This window comes from Bombus vancouverensis, chromosome 10 (genome assembly GCF_051014615.1).
Source record: "Bombus vancouverensis nearcticus chromosome 10, iyBomVanc1_principal, whole genome shotgun sequence".
NCBI classification, from domain to species: domain Eukaryota; kingdom Metazoa; phylum Arthropoda; class Insecta; order Hymenoptera; family Apidae; genus Bombus; species Bombus vancouverensis.
The window spans coordinates 10480819-10507072 of record NC_134920.1 but is presented as its reverse complement, the minus strand read 5'-3'; the positions used below and the strand labels follow the sequence as shown (position 1 = coordinate 10507072).

Genomic DNA, 26254 nt, shown 5'->3' with positions numbered 1-26254 from the left:
TAATTTTAGAACACATTACGGTTACAGGATAGATTCACGGCACTAATATGTATTTACGAACACATTATCGGGATCCATTTTTCTATCCTTGTTCCACTAAATTCGGTCTACTTAGTATCATTCATTTGGTTGAACTTCGTGTAAACACTCTTCTCGTAAGGTTACATTTATGAACACGATTATTTGGCCAGTAGTTCATTGACAACAGTTGTGCGAAGACGAACGAACAATGGCCGCTGCAGGAAGTACGAGTGCCGGTACAATTTTGCAGAAACTCGGTTTAAAGCCGATCACGAAATGTAGTCTTGTCAAATTTTACGCTCCCGCTTTCGGCGTTGCTTCGTACACCGCATTATCTATCAACGTGATGAATCCGAGTCTTGTCATCAGGTAAGATAGATAACGAACCCATTCTGCATTCAAATGTTAACCTCTATTGCATTCGCATCGAATTGTAGGGTTTCATAATTCTTGAAATGTTACGTAATCTTTAGAGACAAAATACTGACCGATGCATTTTTTCAAATTACTCAAATCTTTTAACTGTAACATTTATTTTTTTCTGTCGAATAAGGGTCATCGTTAAATATATATGTCATGATCTATATTTGCAATGCTATTCAATCAACAAATTAATTGATGTATTATTTTTTGTATTCGATCATGAGTGGTTTATGCAATTTCATATTTTTTATTTTTTTATGGATATATTATACATATTTTATATTGTGTATATAATGAATATTTTATACATTTTTGTATATTATATGCTTTTTATCATTTTTGCAGCTCTAAATTTTACATAAACGTATAAATATTTATCGCTTAATTATGAGCATAATTATTTATTGTTTTATTTTGAATTACTCATCGTTTTCCCTTTTTGTATATTTTTAGGGTCTTTCCAAAAAAAGATATTACAAACTTCTTATTGGGAAGTGCTCTTCTTGGCACTGGCTCTTACATATATAGTCGTGATCATATGAAAAGTGCTTCTACAAGTGTAAAAGTTTTGTATAGGTGAGATATTTTCATTGTATTATATTTCAACTTTTGTTAAATATACACAAGATATTAATAAATTCATTTATAATTCTTACAGTACTGCTGGTGCTGTATTACTGAGCTTTGGATCAGTGTTAGTATGGGCTGTACTTCGATCCATTGTACCACCTAATCCAACTCTATGTACAGTAATTGGTATTAGTTCGGGGCTTGCATTCATCAAAGTTGGTTCCAGTTATCTAAACTTTGTTGATAGTCAGATACCAAAAAAGTAGATTGAAATAAGTTTTGTGATTGACATATGATCAATATATATCAAATGCATCCAAACAAAAAATTTGCAATAATATAACGTAAAATAGCAGATTATATTGAATTGATAACAAAGAAAGAAATTTACACACTAAGCAAGGAATTCTTGAAAGTTTATAAATTTTTATATTTTCTATGATCTTTGTCCTATAAATGTCAGGAAATAACAAGTCAAATTATGTTGAAAATAATCATGAATTGCTTTTATTTTGTATTTGTTAATTATTTGCAAGTTCTAACAATTACACAGAGGACATATAAAATAAAAATTTAAATATCATTATTAAAAATATACCTCACATTTTTTGTATGTATGAAATTATAATTTATATGTTAAAAAAAAGAATAGGAAAAAATGGAAGAAAAATTTTGTTAACACGAACACATTTTCTAAAACATATACCATCTTTATTCAAGTAATTGATTAGCAGTAGTGGTAGAAATGTGCACATTTTTTCAGCAGTTTTAATAAATGTTGTACTAGAAAAAATTCAGAAGATTTTATATTGTAATAACTTATGTAGTATTTGGAATCAGCGTAAGTATAACAAATAAAAAACATGTTATTGAGAATTAGTTTCAAACCAGAACAAAGTGTGTATGATTTGCAAAAATATACGTGCGTGCACTATAACAGGAAATTGTATTATTTATACAATAAATTCTGTTATAAATTTGAATTGGCACAATTTGTCAACATATTTATTTATAAGAGAAAGGAAAATCTTTTAGTTTATTATCAAAGCTTTTTTTATTTTATTAGTAAATTTTGCAATATACAAAATATATTTGTATGACAATGTGTGTACATCTTACTTGTCGAAGGATAACTGTATGTACAAATCATGTTCATATACTAGCATTCATGCTACATTATGTGAGTAATGATAATAAATAAAAATCAACGTAAAGTATTAAAAATACACATGAAATTCGAGTGGTTCATATCTTATCATATAGTCGCAAATTTAATTATGCTATAAGAAATTTTGTATTATTATTTATTTTATATTGAATGTAAAATATTATGGAGATGACAAAGCCATGGAAAACTCTGACAGGTACAATTAGTTATTTAAAAGATGTGATACTTTATTTTGTGTATATTTTTTCAATTTATTGCTTTGTGTACATGTCGTGAAAAATATAATTTATGTTTAAAAATTGATTCTTTGATTTGAGGAAATGATATTTATGCATGTTACTGAAATATGTTTACAAATCCTAGCGGTGTACCTGTCATATCACACTGATATGTATACAAATGAAAAAATGAACAAGAAACGTGATATCGCAAATATTTATAGAATATAGTTTCTTATGTTTTGATGTTGAAATCTTCCTCGTATTAATGATGACGTACTATCATTCTTAATGACATGTAATGTCAATAATCGCGTAGAAAAAAGACAAGTATTAATACATACAAAAGTTGTAAATATTAAAAATCATAAAAACACGATTAAAGTTATCACTTTCGGAAGAATTGATATTTGACGGTAGCAAAATATATCTCATTTCATTGCGATGTTATGTAATACGCATATTATATGAGCAAGTTTTTAAATATTGGTATAAACAGTTAAGAAATACTCTCCCTTTCTTAATCTAATTATGATGTAAAAGATATCGGATATTCCATACAGTTTATATTACAATAAAAAAAAGAAAAAAGAAAAAGGAGTAAGTAACGCGATTGCACAGCTATACATACTCGTGAATCGTATCACATTTGGTCATTGAATGACAATGGTAATAGTTTCTTGTTGTTTTAGATAGATTTCTATCGTACTTCACAAATATCACCGTTTACTATTTGTACTTACACAATTGGTGACATCTGCATAATAGGTATAAACTGTAAACCAGGAGTATTGTTCTCCTCTTCCAGATTGAAACCAAAGTTTCATAATACTGTCCTTCTTTCATCGAGGCCCCTTTTACTCTTACTTATATGCGTCGTTCCGAAATAATCGATGAATTCGGTTGACATATCCTCGAAAGTAAGTATCAATCAGAAGATATTTATCCCATGAAAGAACTACTAGTAACTCACAATCAGTCAAAGGATGCCTGTCACGCAAACGAGTTTTAACTTCGATTCGAGTGTAACGTCGTTTCGTTACTACTACTTCTGAAGGAAACATCGGTTGGTGTTTTCATCGTAGAGGATAGGACGTTGCTGACAGTCTCCGCGATGCTTTCCGTTACTCTATAGATTTTGTCGGTAAGTATTCGTTCATTCATTTCATTTGAATAGATATGTTCGTGGGAATCCAGTTTATGATCGTGATCATTCTCCTGATGATTAACCTCGTGGCTATGTACGTCTACGTGTCCATCGTGCGAATGCGAATGGGAATGAGAGTGAGAATGCGCAGCTGTAAAATAAACGAAACAATTTTTTTTAAATAACTACTATCAAAAGCTTATCCTTTCAGGGACTTTATTTACTTTTGATAGATAGGTTTTAGAAATGCATTTTCGTATCTGAGCGATCGGTTGATCTTATTGATCGGTTAATCTGAAGTAAAACTTATTCGTTTATACTTAATATGTAGATAAGATCTAATCTGTGATTTGAAATTAATCTATATAAAGTTATAAAGATAACACCTCCTTATATACAATGTATCGGACATCTATAAATATTTGAACTGCTCGATGTACAGATATGTAATAACTTAACTATTCTAGTTATGTGAAGAAAGCTTCCTGTTCTAATTGTATACCATAAATGGCAATTATAGATCCCATAGATAAATAGTCGAGAAAGCGGTCGAAAGTCGGTCGGATTGTATATCGTCTTGGGTCATTGCCATGGGTGGAGAAAGCTTATACGTAGCCGGTTTTTTTCATTATTCTTAGTAAGTAATTTTATTTCATTTTTTGAAACCATGGTTAATCGTAACAATTCTACTTTCACTAATAAAACACATAGGAATAATAAAGTAATTATAATTTTTAAGTTTAAACAAATATCGATTACTAAAAATTTTGCGTATGATTCTGCGGCATTTACTCTATATAAAATCATTCCATTAGTACAAATAATAATGATTAAGAGGACAGAAGCGATAATATGGGTTACAACAACAAATGAAAAGGTTAAACTTAATGAGATTAGCGGTTGTTAATGTAAACAAGCTCAATAGATCGTTTTATGCTTACTGAATCTCTTTTTAAATTGACGAATGTAACCTGTATCGTTTCACTAGACTTGTAGGCAATCGCCATGGTATATCATAAGATCAAATTATATAACTAGTGATACTTCCGCAAAAAATAATTTTTATTATGAATTCCTTGTAGGTCTTCAGTCTAGACCTCTTAGGTAATTCATATACTGTTATTAAGATGGGCAGCAAACGTGTCCCATACATGTACCGTTGGAGGTCTATATCTAGCAAACATTTGTGGTTAATGGGTGAAAATTTTCATTACGCACTGTGAAATATAATCCTAATATTCACTCAGCAGGCGGTCAAATAAAAAGCCTTAACTTTTTTTCAAATATATGAATTTACCTAATATCCGTATTCTAGTAATAATTTATTCTTAATTCTTCGATAATCTTTGCTATTATCTCTGTAAAGGGATAAATAAGAATCATTATAAAACAATAATAATATAATTCTGCAGATTGGTCTATCTTCCAATTCGGTCTTTCTAGATACTTGCAAGACATGTCGTGCACGCACGTGTACAGATGCGTGTGCTTATTATTCGAGCTGGTAATGATATCACGTACTTTTTGCGAATTAATAGGTTAATAGGTACATCCGAGTTTTGTCTGTGACTGCGTGTCGCGAGAAATCATCGCGACGACCAACGTTGCCGTGAAGCAGGAGTTCATTGCGTTTGCCCACCACCGTTATCAAAGTTATTAACCTAACTGCAACTGAAAGAGTGTGTTGGAATGTCTTCGGACAATGAAAAAATAAAAGGAATAGCGAGTGAGTAAACTGAACTATGTAAACCAAACCAAACTAAACTAAACTAAATTAGACTGTCTGTGATTCGCGTAATCGGTCTTCTTGGTATAACCTTTCTAAAGGGGACATACATTCAACATTATGCGTAAATTTTGGCACGAATGATATTTAATGACAAAAGAATGATTGATAATCTCAATTCACATTCACAACGCAAAGTGGTTTACGAAAGTATTTAAATACTAGTAGGCATTTTTTATAGATATATTATGTGTAGATATTATTCAAAACATTTTGAAGTTTCATTAGCAATGGAGAATCCTGACCATCATAATTATATTTGTGAAAATGTTTTACATAGCACATACACACAATATAGACATGGAAGTATTTTATGATAAGAGTTCTAATACTTTCATAAGCCACCGTGTATATATCTCCGCTCATAAAAATTTATCAGGCAGTAAATAAAATCTTTCGAATGTAATATAAGAATTGATGATTAATCTTGTTCTTTTTGATAAAAAGTTAAAGTTAGATGGAGAAATAAAATCGGTGACATCCGGTATACGATATATTATTCGATTTCTTACGGTTTTCGTGACCGTGACTTTTTGAACGTTGCCGCTTGACTTTTTGCTCAATCGATAGGTGGATGTGGTATTCATGCGTTACGAGAACACGTGGGTGGTGATTGCATCAAGGACGTACCGGCAGTAGGTTTGCACCGACGTTGATAGGTTCAAAAAAAGAAGATGAAAGGTTGCCAAAACGCCGATTGATGAAGGCTGGTATTATAAGCAATTAATTTGATAATAGGCTCGAACTTTTTTCTATATACATATAGAACAGGACTTGTAAGTCCATTATCTAAGTTAGTAGTATTATTATAATAACATTTAATAAATGTTAAAAAGTTAGTCCACTTAATTAAAATTAATAACATGTTTTTAAGACAATGTTTCACTAGAAATTCTTTCTTAATAAGAAAAGTAATGAGAATATCTTGTTTTCACATTCCTAAAAATACTGCCCTTTCTAATCCATTGAAGACCAACTCTTTTGGAAAATAGATAAAACTAACAACAAAGAGATGGAGATAATAGAGAAAATCAGATTCTTGACACAATCAATTACAGCTTCGTCACAGATTAGAAATTAGAAAAAGGAAGATACTTGCGAAAATTGATTTTCATGAATGAAAATCAGTGCGCGACATGCTTTGGCCTCGGATTATTATCCGGGAAACACTCACTCGCGATTTGTAGACCCAACATCAGCATGAATCCAATAATTATGGCAGTCAACTGTAAGAGGCCACTTTTCTCGTTAGCCCTCTCGCGTGCTAACACCTCGAAGAAAACCACGTATAGTAACGTTCCGGCGGCCATTCCTTGCAGTATTGTCGGGGTAGGTCCTAAATTTTCGCTGTCATTCTTAAAATGACCAAGAGCCAATCCAACGGCGATGCCAATTGGTGTTACCATTGAGAATATCGTTAGGTATCCAAGAGTAGTTCTACTTGAGGCACCAGCAACGTAAAGTTCCATACCGACGCAGAATGAAATTACCAACTTATGCGTAGCTATAGCAGCAGCCAGATATACGACGGAGCCAATAGAGGGTTCTAGACCTACTGCTAGACCCTCGAAAATTGCATGAAAAGACAAAGCTAGTACGGTTAGCAATCCTTGTATCGATGTATTTTTTGTCATAACGGAATGGTTATGTTCATGATGTTTCATTCTTGGATAATCTGTATTAGAAGGATATCTAGTGCCATCCTGAGGACTGCGCTGCGTGGAAGATAATCCCGTAGGGGCAGATAGGACAAATATGGCAGGTAACATCTTATCTTGTTTGGCACCGCGAAAATCATCCAAGCTGTGTTGTCTAGATCGTTTGTTTAATTCGTTCTCGCCGTCTTCTAACTCGTCGTTACCATCTTTCCAGGTGGACCTAGCCGTAGTGGAAACCGTGGTGGTGGAACCACTATTCGTAGTTGTTGACGCACCTGTTTGATTGTTGCATCTACGTACGGACACCGTTCTATAGAGTAGCGCCTCCGATGACTCGGGTTTTCCCGTCAGCGCTGCGTGCACCGCCTCTTCAACGAAGTAGACGAGAAAGAATCCGGCGCAGAATAGCAGCTCCGACAGATTTAGCGTGCCTAGAGTAGGCAGTTGACCGTTCGTTTGATGTCTTTCTACGCTCACGCGGACCTCCGGGGCTAGATGCAAGAATGTGGTGAACAGTAGAACGCCCCCGCCAAAGCAAAGCAGCAACGATGTTTGCAGGCCCTGGAGATTACATGTTACGCTCTCTAATTTACCGGTCGTTTCATGTTTTTTAACGACTTTGTTATTCTTTCTTTTTTTAATCATTGAGAAGGCACTTGGTTAATTAGAATTGTCGTTGCTAGGTTCTATACATTGTTCAATATTATTATTAATTTGCGAGGACAAATTTTTTACGAAGTTAGGAATTTTTTCAATCAAATCACTATCGTAACAAATGATTGTTAGATAGGAATTACTTAATCTTCGACTAATAAGGTAATGAGATATGGTAATAGCAAAATAGCTGGAAGCTACGTGTTATGACTTCATAATGTACATTATAATACAATATGAAGAGGATACTGCAAACTATCATAAATTTATTTACTTTATGCGATATTTAAGGCTCCCAAATATTTTGACAAAATATGAAGACAAAGTATATTAATTTTTAACTACATAGATAATCTTATCAGTTAAGGATCAAATAATATAATATTTTCACAACTCTAATAGATTCGGAACGTACTTGTGAATTCGTTGCAGATGCAGAAATTACACTGGAGGAAGAGGCGTTTGAAATTGATGTGGAGGTACAGGTACTGGAATTACTGAAAATTCTGCGATCTCGTTTTTGACGATGATTCATTCTGTAACGTCCGACAATCAGTGGTAACATTCCCAGAAGTAAAGAGCCAAAGCCAAGACCAATCATTGCTCCTATTTTTGCTATCAGTAAAACGGTAGCCGTTGTTGGTTCCTCCATCTCTATTTCTTTCTATTACTTTATTGCAAAAAGTAAGTTTGAATCTAAGTAAGTTTCAACTTGTTTTGTCTTCCAAAGTAAACAGCTGACTTCAACGAACAGCCTTCGGATTTCTTTTTTATATTTTTGTTTTTTAATACTAATTCATCACGTCTTTCTTTCCTACATCATCTTCAATTAACATTTCATTTTTTATCCTCCTCTTCAAGTTTTATCTACTAAGCGGTTCACACTTCTCTCTTCTTTGTCCAGACAGTCAATCCACCAACGATGCGATCACTTTTTCACTTAACACACGCACGAGCCACTGGTGAACCACGTTTAAATGGCAAGACCATCGAGTTACCTTCACTAAAGTATTAACACAATATGAAAGTTAAAGGGTCTTCCATACCTCACTATACCGTTCTCTCATTTCAGATTCTATATTCCTTAACAAGGACAAACACGAGTTCTTTATCTACAATTCTACCTATCAACCTTTACAACTTTACTATTCACTTATATACTACAATACTATTCCAAAATAATGGTTATTATGATCTACGCTATACTTATATATGATCTATGATCTATAATGAAGCAATTTATATGTTCTTTTACTAAGAGGAACTCTATCTATTCGAGTATTAACTCGATAAAAAAGTTCTGTGGAAAGTAAGATATCCTAAATTCAAACTGCTACCTGAAACTACACTCGTTACTTCGTGTCGCAATACTTTACTTTTCCTTCGGAAAGCGTGAACGAGTCAGCGTCTGGTTGCGAAATGACCATCTAGTTGCCGATACTCCCCCCCCGGATGCATTCTACAGCCGTGCACTCTAGCCGGTAATATCGCGAGGAGATCACTGTTTCTGGGAATCGCGAAGAGGATTCAAGGGAACAGTATAAACGAGCGCCAGAAGGAATGATACCCGTTCCACGCGGTACGACGGTGAATCGGATACTCCGGGGCTCGTTGGCCACTCGACTCACAATCCCCTCGCGTCTTACGTAGCGCACCGTTTCCTGCTCTCTTCCCCTTCCATTGGACACATCGCTTCCCTACCAGGCTAGTGTTCGTTTCTCTCCTTTCCCTATGTGTACACGGTGCTGTCACCACTCTGGATGGTTGCGTGCCACAGCTAGCATGTATGTAAATGTTCCTCGCAGATGCATGAACCCGACGCGACTGTTTGGTGACCTGATAGCGAGCGCGACTCGTCGGGCAGAATGAATGATTGGCAAGCATCGCGTGCTTGAAGCGCATGTAGGTAGCGGCTGAGCGATTGTTGTTTTCATTGATCGATGGATCGATCGGTTGCGAGGCTGGGTATGCTTAATAATTTTGGTGAGCAGAATGAGTAGTTGGATAAATGTGTTGTTACTTCGAGGATGTTGGAAATTCGTTTTAAGATCTTTTTTATAGTGTAGAAATGTTACTATAAGTGGAATAAGATTTGAGAATTCTGTTGCAATTTTTTTTGTAGAATTTTGCACGAATTTCAAAAGTAGGGAATTGTGTTGTAAATTACAAATTTCTAAGCCTGGAATTCAATAATTGTGAAGTAAAAGTAATTATTGTACACTCTTCTATTAAATTATTCACCCTGAGATCTTTGAGAGCAGTTTTGTACTACAAACTTAAATCAGTTCTAGTTTGATCAGGTTTACCACATAAACGTCTATGTCGACTACGAATTAAGTATGCTTGTGCGTAAATGGGTGAAGCAGTTTCATGGTGAAAGGCGTTTCCATAATGGCAATACAGAATTAAATCATTGATGCAGAAACAGCTCTTGTTTTGCTACGTGACGTAGGTTCAAAACATTATTATCATACGTGTAGGTTGTTTTTCACATAATATTCATTATATTTTGGTAATGTTTGATGAAATGAAAATTTTATCAAATAAAGTTTAAGTAATCAATCATGCAACGCATTATTTTGTTATATAGTTAATGTTTTTATAATCTCTAAATTAATTAAATAATAATTCGATTAGAAGTAGAAGCTCGATTGTACTTAGCATTGGATTAAGTACAATTTAAACATAAACCAAAAAATTTGTTCCTGTATCGATAATAATAATTGCTATTATAACCAGTTCCATTATTAATTGAATTGATGATTTAAACACAATTTGAAAAGTTAGTCTTTCTTCTCATTTTCTTTCTTTCAATAACGACATCTCGTACATTGACCTCGACGCGTCAGCTTTTTGCTCTATTAAGATCAAATTGTGTGCTGTAGCAGTCGATAACCGACTACTGACCACACTGGTAATCGATAAGAGTCAAATAAGAGTGTGATAATTTTCACGCATTCGCTTCTGTTATCCTATAATCTATCATGGTCGTCCACGTCTCGTTGTGGTAGAATCGATTAATTTATTTTAATGTATTATAAGTCCACTGTAATCGTAAATTAACGATGTTTACAGAGACGGCTTCGATCGTTGAACGAAGCCGTAATTGAAAGATTAGACATTTTTAAGTACACTGAACTTATCTCTCATTTAAAGCTTAAACGCTTCTTACTTGTAGTAGATGTTTACGCGACAACTTTGGTAGAAGGACAATTATTTTATTTTATATCTAATCTTCGATTATTTACTTTTATTTACACATAAGGATATGTTTAAGATACTCGCAAGTTTTACTTCAAAATAAATTCTATACTTACTTAGTATCTGTAATCCAAACATCACAGCGAACCCAAATAGGATCGATATGTATTGCTGGAGGCCAGTTCTATGCTCCTGGAGTATTTCGAAAAATACTACATACAATAAAGTACCAGACGCCAAACCCTATACGCATTAAACAAACATAATTTTTCAATTACATAATTTTTTATTATAATACGCTATAGAAAACTATAAAAGTGTGTATCATTTATACCTGGAGTAGGACTGGAAGTATGCCATTGGCAGTTGCACTTTCTTCACCAACTAAAAACATTCCTATAGCAATCCCTAAAGGAGAAACAATCGCGAATGTACAAACATAGATCACCGAAAGGTACTGCCTGGTGTTGGAAGCAATTAGCTCCAAACCAATGCAGAATGCTATCACGAATTTGTGAGCCGCCACTCCCGCAAACATATACCTAGAAACGAAATTTACATTTTTAACAATCTTAGCAAATATTAAATATTATTACGTATGAATCGATTTGACGATTATCAGTTGAAAAAAAGCTCGCGATTATTAATCTATTATTAATTTAGGATTTTTTCAAATATTGTTTAAAAATTTTTTCTGAAATTCCAGATAACATTGGAAATCTTAATATCACGATTTTGTTCCGTTTTGTAGTTAAATTTTGTTTTATCGTTTAATAGAAACCAAACATACCAAACGTAGGAGGCTGAACTTTCTAGACCGATAGCGAGTCCTTCAAATAATTCATGCACGGATAAACCCAGAACTATTAATAATCCTCGTAGTGAACTTATGACGAAGTCGTCTTTTTCATCCATTATGACAGGTAGGTGATGCGAATGACCGTGCCCGTTGCTACAACAACGAATGTATGTATTCATCATCATTCGTTTAATTTACATAAGATTCACGACACCTGATAGATAAACAGTATCTTGCTTACTAGTGTGAGTGCCCACTGACGCAATTTGCCAATGTTTGTCCATTTTCAACCAACTCGTTGGTACTCTTGGTAACATCCTTATTCGAATTTTCTTTTCTATGTGCTTGTTTCTTTCGTAAATGTGTGTGTACTGATTCTTCGACCAAATACATGATGAAAAAGCTACAAAAGTGTATAATATACTATTAAATATTCTTTAAACATTATCCTCTAATTTAAATTTTTACAGGGACATACATTAATCTTATTTTATTTACCCAGTGCAAGTAAGCGTCTCAGCCAAAGAGAAATTGAGTTCCGGAAGTTTTCCGTCTGCTGCAAGATGCTCTAACCCCTCTTTCACTTCCGGCAGCAAGTGAAGAAACGTCGTGCAGAAAAGAACGCCACCGCCGAATCCCAGAAGCAAGCTTACCAATTTCATTGACCTATTACAACATAATCGATTTTTAACACGTCACAAATTTATCGACTCAGTTTCAGAGTTTTACATTCGTATGTGAAATTACGTTATAGAGGTTATTTTTGGTAAGTATTACAACACACAAAACTGTGTATATATGTCGTAATCACCATAGTGATAATATAATGTGCAAATCTTGGTATTTAAGACGTTTACTTTTAATGTATACAGCATGATGCACATTTGAGTAAATTATTAGTTTGATCAAGAAGGATTCACATTTTAAAACGAAATAATTGTTTGGTAGTGGGAGGGGGGGGGGGGCATGCGAGTCAAAGGATACCATTCATTGAGTGAAATTAACAAATAAAGAATTACGATTATATCATTTATTATTGATTGTATCGATACCTAGGATTCTCAACACCGGAAGTGTTCCATTTCAACCGCCTCGCCACTCGCATTGGTAGAATGCCCATGGCGATGCTTACTGTGCATAATATGACCATCGTGACTCCTTTCGCGACCAGTATATTCGACATGTTTTTATCTTCGTGATCATCTTCATTATCTTTGTGAAGCAAATGAACGGTATTCGTTAGCCTTTGTATAAGTGTGTTGTCTTCTAACGGAGACATATTTTGCCTTATTGACAGTCGAGATGTTCTACAAATAAAGAACATGAGTGTAGTTTGCATATTTATATTTGGTTACCTGTAGAGAATTAACACTTTTAATTTTTAGTTACCAATCAACATCTTTTATTTTAGAAAAATAATAGCAATACAAATGTAAAAAAGATTAACAAAAATTAAGGAACTTTTTAAACAACAAATATTTTGTTTCTGTAAATCGAATATTTTAAATTTCAATTTTTTAACATCTTTGAAAATAACAAGTATGTACGTAATTGGATTCGTTTCGGTGTTAATGCACACTTCATTTATTTACACATCATTAAAATAACTAAAACTATTATTATAAATACATTTTGCTATGCTTTAAAATAGTCTTTTCGTATATATTGCATCTTATATGATACGATCGTTCAAGATCTTATATTATCGATCGTTATTATAGCATCGACTATATATAAATTGAAAACGGTATAAATTTAATGGAAACTTTGTTTATCGATTATCCTTGAACCTGGAACTCCATAAATATTTTACCTCGAAGGAAATTAATGTCATATTGGTATTATTATGTTCTTTTTACAATTGTAGATAATCCATATCTCATACAATGTGAACTTATATTTTAAAAACGTGAAAACGTGCTATAAAGATTTGTATACAAAGCAACATAAATTTTTATTTCAGTTAAAAAGAAAAAAAAAACGCTATTGTTACTGGAATCAAGAAATGGGGGGCTAGATGGCTAAATAAATTATAGCCATAGATATTGAATTTCAAAGATCGGAATCAGGTTATGATTACGTCTCACTTGAAATTGCTGTTAACAATCGATACTGACGTGAATATTTCGTAATTAAGGTAGCCATATCAAGCGTAAAATACTTTAAGTCTACTTCAATTGTAGATAAGGCATTTTATCCAATAATATATAACAGAAAAGCATATTTTAAATATCGACACATTTTTCCAAAATTGAGAAAATGATGGTCGCTTCTCTTTTATAAAGAGATATCTTTTACACGAAAAATATGAACATTTTGTAGTTTTATTTTATCGCGGCTCGTTGTTTTCCGCAACTAGATGTCAGAATAATATACAGTGTATGTAGATGCAATGAAAAACTTGACTCGTACTGACAGTAATTGAATTATCACTGTGATTAACTAAGATCAACAAATCTTTAGTTACACTTCCATGCTAAGATAAAGTATTGCATGTATTTTGCATTGCAATTGTCGTTATCACGAAGTCTTCTTCCATATAAGAGAATTTTGAGTCATTATAGAGTACTTAATACTCAGTTTACATTAACATAATAATAGAATTATGAAAAACAGTTAACGTTATTAACAAATATTTCTGATTTCGTGCTATGGTAGTGTTTTTAAAAATCGTTCTTGTCAACTCACCAATTGAAAATTCGCGAATACTTGAACGTGGTGACTTTAATGTGTCGCGACACCTGTTCGCTCAGTTAGCTATTACCCAACTGAAAGCACTTCAGGTGTTTCGTATAGCCGTAGGAGTGGACATACTACTAATTATTTCTTTCAACGGGCCGCATATATGTATAAATAGAATGTAACGTCAATGTCTATCCAGCTTTTTATCTTGATCATTCGAATCGCGAGTAGTCGAGATAAGATGTACATATAATGGTACTAAGTTTCCTAATCGGAACTGACGATTCCTAATACCTCCTGCCTTCTTGTACGAGAGATTGCATATAGTAGGGGCTTTTTCGTAAAAATAACGATAGCGATCTTTCAAGTAAAAAATAAAATTCACAAATATCGGTTTTGACGCAAGTTTGAATCAGATGTGTTATACGTGATATACATACGAATCGATAAAGATTATGTTGTCGCTCGATTTAGGGGATCTGCTCCACATCTTATTCGATATTTCTGATAATATTTCAGATAAAGATTTAACGATTCTTGATTCGGGTGTAAATACGTATATGATTTTCATGGTCTCAGTATCAACGCTTCAATGACATATTGTTTCCAATTTTGTATATTAACAATAGCTTCCGAAGTAATAGATTCTGTTGTATAGATTACAGCAAAATTTGTAAAAATCATCGAAGCAGTATTTGTAATAATTGCTGACGTAAAATTACAAATTATATATAAGAAAGGAAAGTTTACTAATTGTTATATATGTATTAATCACTCTACATCATTAAATACAATTTTTCATATAGGACAGTGACAACTATTCTTTCTAAAATATTTCGAATCTTTTTAGAACTTTTTATCTGGTTTAAACATATGAAAGTCACATTGGATCTAAATGATTCTGGCGTGTCATTTAATACTCTAAAAAGGAGTGTGCTATCGCAGAGTTAGCTGGAAACTCATCTGTCTTCAAAAAAGATACATATGTCGTGACAGTAAGTATGAATCATGAGAGGTTCGAATATATGTGTAAATGTGTGAAATCTTTGCTTAGTTTGCAGATGATCGTAAACATTCCATGAACATTTCTTCAGCAATGATATTGAAACGCGCTTTGTGGAAGTAATTGTTTTTACGTTTTTTACACAAAGTTAATATCCTGTGAAAGTCACTTGCATTTATATGAGACCGTTTACCTTCGAAATTGAAATTTTTCAGGATGCCTTCGACTAGAAGCGATCGATTTGAATGGTCGTTAAATGTGGGAGCGGAGGAAACGAGTGCCGGGTACAGATGGTACTACTTAGTACCGCGAGTACAGTGAAAGTAAGTACACTCGCTATGCTCCTTTGGCAAAACAAAGAGGGAAGAAATGACTTTTGCGTTTATCCAAGGTAAACTACACAACCTCTGAAATCATTGTGAACGATAGATTGCAACCTTTTTTCCTCTCGCGATTCCAGCAATCCTTATTGAAGTTTCACGTTCACTACTTTATTTCTCTGGGATAATAAAATTGCGCCCAGCGGCGTTTTAATGTTATCTACCTTATTATCAACTCAGTAAAACCTTTCTTACAAATTTTATGTTGCGTAGAAATTGCCATAATTTCAGAAGCTTATATAAATCTTTTTAAGAACTTATTGTACAACGAACCTTTTTTCGGTTATTTCCTTTACCTTCTATATCTTTTACGACTGCTTCAATGTAACTAGTAGATATGAAAAACAGGAAATTTGATAATATTGTATTTATCAAGATAGCAGATCGATTGATTAAAAGAATTTAAAAACAAGGAATTGGAAATTTGTGGATGTTTCCCATAGATAAATTGGTACTTATACGTTGACGATATTTGCACACTTCAGTAGATGACATATTTTTTCCTCGACGTTTACTTTATCTGTGCACGTGTGTTTTTCAGTTGTTAATTTCTACTACTTACAGATCTTGGTTCAAGATGTAATTATCATAATCAAACACTTATTGTAGTAGTTAAAGTTTTTGTTATTGTATTTATGGAACCAACTAATTTACGCATTCAATTATTATTAATCTAACAACAACTTAGCTTCTTTCTAAACTAATTTACATTCGTTTGCAGGTAAAATTAAGGAGAGAAGAACGAAACTACTCTCGATTAACTCTCGATCTGATTTTTTCGAACTATCTGATCGATAAACGGAAGCCATTCGTTAAAAAATATTGCGATTGCGTCAACATCTAAATGATATATATACATGAGTTTTCCATTAAAATTTTAAATCGGTATAAAAAGTAGCTTTTTAGCTATATCATAATATGACACAGTATACGGCAAGTATAAAATTAATTATATTTACAGATCTTTGAGACAATACGTTTCGATTATTGAAGGACACTAGGGTAGTCGACTGACTAGTCAGTCAATGTCCACCAGCTGTACGCGTATCAGCGAAACCAGTTTTGGCTGGCATAATGGTCCAAAAACAGGAACGGTAACGAGTTCCAACGTTTTTCCCCATAGTTTGTACATACATATAGCGATCCCTTTCCGTAGCTGTAGCGCATCGTCGTTTCGAGGTTGTTCCATTTGGAACGCTTTGCTGACTGTTTAAAAATCTTTTTCGAACGCCATTTTTCGTCTTGAGTCGTTCATTACTTTTTATGAGTTATTTTAATTAAATTGTAATGTTCAATGAATGCATGTTTTTGTGTTATCATCATTATTTGAATAATCTAATAATTTACTTGAATGTGAATAGCCTACTAATCATTCATGTATAAATGTGAGGAGCGATAGGTGATAGGTATCTGTAATTATGCTAATTACAAAGGAGGATAAACAAGGATAAATATAGCACTTATCTCATTATAAATGATATAGGTATCGGATTCCTCACTTCGCTTATTTCGCTGCACATTTCAATTGCCTTTTTGTAAAAGCTGCAGAATTTTTTTAATTTATCGAATAATTAGATTCTATCTAATGAGTATATATATATAACTATACTCATAATATGTACTGTGTATATTTTATGATTAATTTATACAATTTATCATCATGTAGTATAATTAATTTATACTGTCTATAAAAATACTTAATGCGTGAATGTAGTAATAATACAATCAGATTTGAGTAACTTAAAAAATTAATAATTTTAAACAATTATTTTGAATTACCTATACGTGTATTATGAAGTGGAAGTATTGCTTGCTGACCTTGGTCAATTAATCGAGCCAAAATAGATTACAGCCTTAAATGAAAATTGTCATAAAGGAATGCAAATACGATCTTTTTGTGCAATTTAACGATATTGAACATAATTGAACACGTTTCTATTTGAACTATTCAAGGTTTGTCACACTTCTACCATCCGTTTCAATGAAAATCGTACTGGCCTGTTATTGAGCTTTGTTGAACTGTTTCATCAGCGGGGCAGCTATTACAAGATGCTTCGCGGTACGTAATTAAGATAACCGATCAGACAGACAATTTTCAGTAACTATAAATGATCGAATGATGATTAATGATGTGCTTTCTCGCACCTGCTACATTGTTAAACTGGACTGCCTGGAGATTATTGAAATGTTGACATCAAGAATAAAGGCGTGATAATAAAACATACTTTGTTACTTGAATGGAAAAGGAACAATGTTGCTTTTTAACAAGGTTTTGAAATTCTATACACTAGATCCTGACAGATCCTAAAGATAAAGTTGAAATATGATGCTATAATCTCAATGACAGGTAGTAATGTAGCGAATTCTCTAAGGCGAAATTAGGCAGTGAATATTAGTCAACTTGGTCATCAAAAATATTTCTGACAGCGAGCAGCCACTGTTTCACCATAACCATTTTACGATAATTTTTTCTAATACGTAATGTAGCACTAATTACATTAAACTTCAATCTTTGTTTATCATTTTTTCATCGAACACTGAATTAATAATTGAACGTACTCGTGCTATACAGTAAAATTTTGTTATCTCTGTCACAAAAAGACATTCAATGAAAACATTACCATATGGATAAACATGAGAAGACAACAAACGTTGGAATACAAACTACACTGTCAAAAATCAATTCTAAATGAAACTCATACGCAAAACTTTTAAACAAAACGATCGATCAAAAATGATCATGAATAAGAAATCATAGAACATCTTTAAACTTCATCAAAAAACAACAAACTATTTTATAGAACAAAGTCCATCTGAATCCATCCATAATGGAAGGAACCACAGAATGAACCTCATGGAGTGAACACATTGATCAAAAGGATAAATGGATCATCTACATAGTATATTATTGTAAATAATCAATTGTAATATAGACTTACTAATGTTTATTATACATATGTATAATATCCTGGATAGTAAACAGATTTCACAGGTGAACAGACTACCAAACTTCAAACACTACGGAGGACGACGTAAATGGCACTTGTAAGAGTTGCGGCGAATCGCAACGCACTGAGTCGGACGAGTGAATGAAGAACAGTAAGTATTGCACGGGAGAGAGTAAGCAGAGGCGGCGGAGGAAACTTTCATACCTGTCTATCGGGATTCCCTGGTGTGTGCGTACGCGTCCCGCCTTTATCCGGGGATTCCTGGCTACGGGTTAAGTCGTCGATTCACCCCGGGTCACGTGTGTTGCATTCATAAATAGCCTGTTGCCAGTATCTAGTTAATGACCATGCCAAGATCAAAGGGAGAAAATGTTGATAGGTCAGGATAAAAACCACCCTGAATCAGTAGTGGTCCACCTGACTCTATATTGAGTCACTCGTGGCATAAATTATCTAATGCAAAATGCAAGTTATTATGTACTATTCTTCTTACGATAAGAATATTTTTTCAAGTTTGACAGTCATACATATATACGCATAAAAGGGTAATATAAGATAAACCAAATGCTGCTGACGATCTGATATGACGAGAAGCTGAAGGAATAACGAAAAGTACCCTTTCCAGTTTTTATTTTTCTTTTAGGAAAATGAAAGAATATCCTATTCTCGACAGATTGGGGTTAGGTTGGGGTTAGGTTTCTGTTCAGATTTGTTCAGAAGTTCAGATTTGAATTTATTGAATAATTTAATGGACACAATATGTGAACTACTGTCTAAAAAGGTAATGATTATAATATCTTGATAAAATAACAATCTTGCTAGTAGAAAGACAAAAACAGTCCTATTGAAGTTGTTTTTTCTTCTTTATCGATTATAACGTAATCTTCGATCCAAACTCCTAAATGTTGAACTCTATTCAAGTAGTCTATAAATATGATAAGGTCCGTTTTTGCTATGAGCTCTTTGATTTAGACGCTGCGAGAATTTTGAAATCTTCAAGAATAAAGACTCCCTTAATAATAGAAATAAACGTTCCATCGAAAGAGATGAAATATTTTAACTGCATTTTAATGTGGGAAAATACCGCAATCTAGTTATCTTATTTCGCTGTATCAACTTACAGTTTTGAAATCAGTGATTGATTGTATCGCCGCTCATGTTGTAAAATTTATTCTAATTGCTTAGAAACAAATCGATGCAATAATCATACAAAAATGTCAACAATTTCTCATAACTCATCCAACTTGCGTTCGCTTACAATTAGTTAGAAAATTCTTTTATCTATTAAATATTCTAGGAAGTACTAAACTTTGAATATTTCATATATATTTGCATATTGTTTATAGTTTGCGAATATTTACATCTTCAATTATTCTATAAATGCATAAACGTTCGCAGTCTCATCATTACCTATGTAATATCATTAAAAGCTACAGCTGTGCCAATGAATTGCTTATGTGGGACCAAATTTGTTTTCATGCCATCCGTTCTCTGTTTCCTTTCTATTGCGTATCTTCTTTTATGCTGTTAATTATATAATCTTCCAAGGTGAATACCAATCAGCTGCTATAGCTTGGTTCTTACCGATTCGTCCTTCCTCTTCTCGATAAATCTTACATCACACTTATTTGCGAAAATATACTATTTGATAAGAGTGTACGTGCGGTCGAAGTAGTCGATTCGTTTCGTGTATATTTTTATATTCACGGATTGAATTATAAATATATTGAAAAGAAAACTTTACAATGCAGGTAAAAGATAAGGATTTGTACTGAACATTAAATGGTCAAGTATTTGTGTAATTTTTTAAAAGTAACATTGTTGGGACCCGAATTGACTAACGTAGTATAAGCCATATGTTAACCAAAAAGGGGTGAGTGAATTAGGGGGGAAAGCATGATTTCCGAGTGTGTACAGAGAGAATGTGAGAACAGCGTGCAACAAAGAACGTATAGATAACTTGGCTCGTGTACAATTATTATTTCAATATACTAAATACATTTATACTTTTTCTTTTACAATTTTACGCTTGATTGATTAATCTCATCAGGTTATGAGCCCAGAGTAGGTGTAAAAGAAGTAGAAATAAAAGAGAAAACGAAAGAAATGCCTTAACGGACAATCGGGAGGGTAATCACGGATAACAAAAAGATAAAAGATCAGAGTTTCAAAAAGAGTATTTCAAAAGAGAACATGGATTCAGCACAGTATTTTCCCCAGTTATACGCAGAGAATTTCAATAACTGGAAATTTCGAGTTAAATGCCTGTTGACTGAAAGACAGAGAGATGATATGTTATGCATCGAAATCCCGTCATTCGCGAAGGATAAATATAGAAGGAGTTTTATATTAAAAGACGCAAAAGCCAAGTCAATAGTGGTGCAGTGTATTATGGACAAGCATCTATATCTAGTGAAAGGTGCATTCACTGCAAAAGAAAAGATTTTGCAAAATATGTTTGAGAGAAAAAGCACGTTTTCAAAGTTGCATTTAAGGAGGAAGCTATTTTCATTGAAGTATGGACAAAATGAAAAATTTTTTCTTAAAATTTGACACCATCATAAAGGAGATGGAAAATGTGGAATCCAAAATAGATGAATCTGATAAAATTTGTCATCTACTGTAGACAATGCCTGAAGACTATGACACTATGATAACTGCTATCGAGACAATGAATAATAAAGAAGTCACTTTAAACTTTGTCAAAACTAGGCTGCTTAATGAGGAGTGAAAAATGATGAGCAAGATGTTGAATAAGAAAAGCAATAATGGCCAGGTAATATTTAAAGTCTTCCTATTTGCTTGCTTTAAATGTGGTAGAATAGGTCACAAAATAAGTGAATGTAGAGCAAAAGAGAGACCAAATACCAGCAGAAACTTGTATAGGGATTGAGGCTCCTTCAGAGATAGGGGTTATTGACCAAGAAGATCAGAGACAGCTAATCAATCTATTAAGGACAAAATCTCATTTGTGATCTTAAGCAGCATAGTTAGTTGCAATAAGAGTAAATTTACAGAGTTTATACTGGATTCAAGTGTAACTGCATATTTAACGAAGGCAAATATGGAAAAATATATAAGTAATATAGAAATGTTACAGGAACAGGTAAAAATCCATATAACTAGTGAAGATAAAGGCTACAAAGAAAGATGACTTTGTTGCAATGTACAAAGAGTAAAAGGTAAGAATAAATGGTCTAATAGTAAAAGGACTAGAACATAACCTTTGGTCAGTAAGGGAACTAATTCAAATAACTATAAGGTGATATTCGGCATGGAAGACATAGAAATTGTGGGAAAAAACCACGTTATTTTGCAAAAAGGGGAATAACCTACATATCTTGAAATTAAGGCCTAAAAAAGATGAGGTTTGTGTAAGTTTGGAAGCAAGTCAGATCTAAAAGGCTGAACTGTGACGCAGAGAGTTGGCCATTTGGATAAAAAAGGTATGAGAATTCTAGGACTACCACTAAACAGTGACAATTGCTCCATGTGTGTGGAAGGCAAAGCTGCAAGACCCATTTTTTATGAAAGAAAGAAACAATCTCAAAAAATAGGAGATTTGATACACTCCAATACATCAGGATCAGTAACTCCATGTACTCTAGATAGACATAGGTATTTTCAAGTGGTGACAGATGACTACACCTACTTTACAATAATGTATCTATTAAAACAAAAGAATGAAGCTGAAGAAAATTTTAAAAATTAGATAGCAGAAATTAAAACCCAATGAGGAATAGTAGTAAAAAATGTAAGACTAGATAATGGTAAAGAATTCACATCAAGTTCATTCAAAAACTACTGCAAATCACGAGTAATAAGGATTTAGTATATGTGCCCATACACACCCCAGCAAAATGGCAAGCCTATAATAGAACTAGGATCAAGTTCATCAAGAGGAAGTTACCAAAGACCCTATGGTGAGAAGCAATTAGATGTTCAGCTTACAAACTAAATAGAAGCCTAACAAATGCCAATGAGAATTTGATATGTAATCGTATATATAATATATGAGATATTAAAAGAATAATTAAGACTTCTTGTATCTAATTATGATTTTTCGAGGTACGTAATGTCACGATTAATCGGCGAAACAATCGGAAAATACTGCGTAATAAAAGAGAACATGTCCATTATTATTACCAGTGTTTACAAAAAACAATTTACATTACTACTTAAATCAAACCTTATCTAACTCTGATTTAGTTGTATATTATTACGAATGAAAAAGTATATGACGTATAAAATCGTAGAGATGCGAAAACTCCAAAAATCATCTAGAATATTTAAATAATTGTACTCATTTAACAAGAAAAATCAATTTCCTATACTAACTGATCTAGCAAAGCTTTTAAAAGAATATTGCGCATACGAGAGAATGAAGCAGTCCGTTTGGAATCGTAGAACATCATTGCGTGTTTATAAAGACGTCTACAAGAGGAATTTCCTTAGCGATTCAGATCCAGAGATTCGTCGCGCCGCTGCTCTTTGCAGTTAACTCCGATTATCTTTTTCGCACGCATAGCTACGCGTGACCTGCAATTTTGCTAGTTGGGACAAGCATGGATCGCTGACACGCAGGAAACGCGATATTACTCCGTATAAAAAAGAAGAGAATAAGTAAAGGAAAATGTATGTGTGGCGTTTCATCGTAACCAATTATCAGACACGGTCTTCTCTAATCTCCATTTTTATCTCACAACTTGCAGTTGTTTGTATGTTGAATCATGTTTCACAAAATAATGCCATTATTTATGAACTTTATTCTTTAACGTTTCCTTGAGAATATTATCGAATACGAGGAAACAAAGGAGGAAACAGGAAAATGGAGGAAAACAATAATTCTAAGAAAATGTTATCGTTTATCATAATTATGGAGAATAATCGAATAATATTAATGTATGGTCGAATAGAAGGAAACAAAAATAAATAAAGAAGAGATAAGATAATATATGTACATATAATAACTATAAGAGAATGTTCATTGGAGAATGATTTAATATGTTTGGTACCATTCCTATGGTAATTTTTCTTTTATATCTTTTATACTTTTTTATGAAGCAGTATTATAATCGGAAATATAAAGGAACACATTAGACGGCTATTGTAAAAAGAATTTTCATTTTAAATCTGACTGATCGCGTAATAAGGGAATTACCAATGTATTATCCGCAATTAGAAGATTCTTTGGAGATTATTGGTAATAGGAGGAATCCGTCTATTTCAATTGTTCTTTGCCCACGCGACAGGTCGTTGTTTCACGCGATATATGAGCCATTTAGAAGTCACGCTGATCAACTCTATAAACTCAAAAATACAGAAAAGCGACTATACAAGATATGCTACGCTACATTATAAAAATCTAGAATTTTCTGATCAGTAAACCGTGGATTTTTATGCATTTATGCAAAAATGCACGGAATATACATAATATGCAAAGATATATATACGGGAATATTAAAAATATTTCTTGTAATGTTTTGGTAGGTAAAGCAAATGTCTGTCTATCTTTTTTTCCTCAAATTATGTTCAGAAAAATATGCCTAGATATTACAAACACTGGTTTCTAAATTTACTTTAGAATGAACTTGTGGAAGTTAATCATTTGTTTCTTAAGAATTGAACACTAATTGTGTACTTATTTAATGAAGTTAAGCAATTGTCGAAAACTCGAGTTGATCGGTTTATCCTCTGAGAGGTTCATGTGTGTACATAACTGGTGGTAATAAATGTTTGACGTGGTTGATGCATCTTACAGCAAATGGTCAGCAATTTTCTTCCTAGAGGTCATCGCACAAGGAAGTGAACGGAAACTCGGTCCTCCAGTGGAACTTGATAGAAATTGCGTTTAAAAAGGGGACAGAGAAAGCGGAAGACAGAATTATTGCGTGATCTTACCGCATATTCTATCAATTTAAGTAAAATGTAATTCTATTACTATTTTGGTCGATATGCATATAAGTAACAGGGTTGAAATAATTAAATTGTAATACACGATATCTTTTAATGTTTTTTAACTAAATTGTAATGCGAATGTAATTATTATTAGAGTGCGGATATTCGTGGAAAATCATACTTTTATATATATAATAAGAAATGGGATCTATTATAACCGAAATTCATTGAAGACATTAATTACACAGTATAAGAACGAAGGAAGACAGAATTTAAGGTAAAACTACATATCAAGTGTATAAAATATTTAATACAATATTGTATTCAAGTCCAATGTTTAATAAAGAACTATCATTGGAAATAAAGACAAGAGGGACTGAAAGAAAAATAAGATACGTGAGAATATGTTCTACGTGAGTAAGAATATTGGTACTGTTAAAAACAACAGCGATTGGCAAATCGCTAAATGTCAAGGATAAAAGCAATTCCACGATCTTTTTTCTATTTCAGAAATCTTGTAATGAGAAATAGACATTAGCTAGACCGTTCTTCAACCGGAAGCAAATTTCTTAAGCTTTATAATCTTATAAAATTAATTTTTGTTAAATTAAGATAAATGAAAACTTATTTCGCCTTTATTCCATTGTATTAAACGAATGAATTTTTCTTTTTAATTTAATGTTGCAATTATACATTCTTGCGAAGTCTAATCAGCAATTTCATTGAATGAATGAACGACGAGAAATATTTTTCCGTAGAATTTGGAGGCGGAAGAAATACTGCTGTTACGAACGAAAAGGGAACTGTGGAATATGCAATGACTTCTGTAGAATGTTTTAGTGCAAGATATGGCAGTCAAACTTTTACGTCGCATAAATTGAGGAATTAGCTTTTTATAGCTTTAAAGGTATGTGCATTATGTTCTTAGTATCTGTAACCTGTTGAGGTCAATGACTTTTATACGGCTTTATAATTTATCACAGACTTATTTATAGATATTGCTTTTGCATTTTATAAAGTGTTATTAACACTGTTGAGGTTGCAATATTAAAACTAAAGGAAATTTTTTACACTGAATAAAGTAATTCAAAACGCTAATTTTAAAAAATCATTATTTAATATTTATTGAATATTTATTGAAAACTCTATAGAATCATGAGTAGTTCTATCAGTAGTTCTATCAGTAATTTTTAGAAATGATGATAATTTGCAACTCTAATTTTGGGAAAATAGAGGCCAATCATTACAAACGTTGCGCAATTTCACGGTTCCACAAAAAAGAAGTTAGTCAGCGTAGTTAATCGGGGCAAATTCGCCAACAATGAATTAGAATACGAATTAATTACAACTAATTAACTTTTACACGATTAAAGCGTTCGTGAATCGAAGTTATATTGCAATTTGAAATTCGTATAAAGAGGTGTTGATCGTATCCACGGTTAAAACACAGACTAAATACACATCGTCGGTGATTAAAGTTGAACTGCGATAATAATGACGATCGGTATAGCAGGAAAGCCCTCCAGCTCAAGTATATATGTATGTACATACATACTTGATGTTTTGTTTTACCGACAGTAACACAGTCTATGTTAAGATAGGTGTCACTACGTTAGTATTGTTATAGAGAATTTGTAGATATGTACAATATATATTACATTCTCTAATATTTCAATAATTACTATTCGCGCAAGTCAC

The 26254-nt window shown here is 32.9% G+C and overlaps 2 protein-coding genes and 2 long non-coding RNA genes across 17 annotated transcripts; 3 read left to right on the top strand and 1 right to left on the bottom strand.

Moving 5' to 3' along the window:
* Positions 1–50: 50 nt before the first annotated feature.
* Positions 51–1997, top strand: LOC117158305 (uncharacterized). Its single transcript, XM_033337076.2, has 3 exons — positions 51–390; positions 898–1020; positions 1103–1997. The coding sequence occupies exons 1-3, from the start codon at positions 230–232 to the stop codon at positions 1278–1280; spliced, it is 462 nt and encodes a 153-aa protein (XP_033192967.1). The 5' UTR covers positions 51–229; the 3' UTR covers positions 1281–1997.
* LOC117158296 (zinc transporter ZIP3) lies at positions 1570–18790 on the bottom strand. Of its 3 annotated transcripts, none has more exons than XM_033337055.2 (8): positions 18650–18790; positions 12698–12952; positions 12144–12311; positions 11887–12048; positions 11637–11798; positions 11181–11388; positions 10963–11089; positions 1570–3698 (listed from the first exon to the last, which is right to left on the bottom strand). In XM_033337055.2, exons 2-8 carry the CDS (start codon positions 12922–12924, stop codon positions 3409–3411), a joined length of 1344 nt encoding a protein of 447 aa, XP_033192946.1. In that variant the 5' UTR covers positions 12925–12952; positions 18650–18790; the 3' UTR covers positions 1570–3408. The 3 variants fall into 3 exon arrangements, with proteins under 3 accessions (XP_033192946.1, XP_033192948.1, XP_033192945.1); XM_033337057.2 differs by lacking the exon at positions 18650–18790 and adding an exon at positions 14334–14470; XM_033337054.2 differs by lacking the exons at positions 10963–11089; positions 11181–11388; positions 11637–11798; ... (2 more) ...; positions 12698–12952; positions 18650–18790 and adding exons at positions 6508–7552; positions 8061–8297.
* Positions 4970–8653, top strand: LOC117158308 (uncharacterized). The gene is made up of 3 exons (XR_013059457.1): positions 4970–5273; positions 5904–8329; positions 8550–8653. It is a non-coding gene; the product is annotated as an uncharacterized LOC117158308 (long non-coding RNA).
* LOC117158309 (uncharacterized) lies at positions 12283–25457 on the top strand. Of its 12 annotated transcripts, none has more exons than XR_013059448.1 (6): positions 12283–12411; positions 15178–15322; positions 15382–15449; positions 15546–15653; positions 16432–16595; positions 16672–24758. It is a non-coding gene; the product is annotated as an uncharacterized LOC117158309 (long non-coding RNA). The 12 variants fall into 12 exon arrangements; XR_013059449.1 differs by lacking the exon at positions 12283–12411 and adding an exon at positions 14524–14653; XR_013059452.1 differs by lacking the exon at positions 12283–12411 and having other exon boundaries at positions 14660–15322; positions 16672–21434; positions 21759–24758.
* Positions 25458–26254: the final 797 nt, after the last annotated feature.

Bases quoted from the DNA above. Each gene is read 5' to 3' on its own strand.
- LOC117158305 (XM_033337076.2), top strand. From the start codon at position 230: ATGGCCGCTGCAGGAAGTACGAGTGCCGGTACAATTTTGCAGAAACTC. The intron at 391-897 runs GTAAGATAGATA...GTATATTTTTAG, and splicing joins AATCCGAGTCTTGTCATCAG to GGTCTTTCCAAAAAAAGATA. The intron at 1,021-1,102 runs GTGAGATATTTT...TAATTCTTACAG, and splicing joins AGTGTAAAAGTTTTGTATAG to TACTGCTGGTGCTGTATTAC.
- LOC117158296 (XM_033337054.2), bottom strand. From the start codon at position 8,297: ATGGAGGAACCAACAACGGCTACCGTTTTACTGATAGCAAAAATAGGA. The intron at 7,553-8,060 runs GTACGTTCCGAA...TGTAATCTCCAG, and splicing joins CATCTGCAACGAATTCACAA to GGCCTGCAAACATCGTTGCT. The intron at 3,699-6,507 runs GTGAGTGTTTCC...TTTATTTTACAG, and splicing joins GTTGGGTCTACAAATCGCGA to CTGCGCATTCTCACTCTCAT.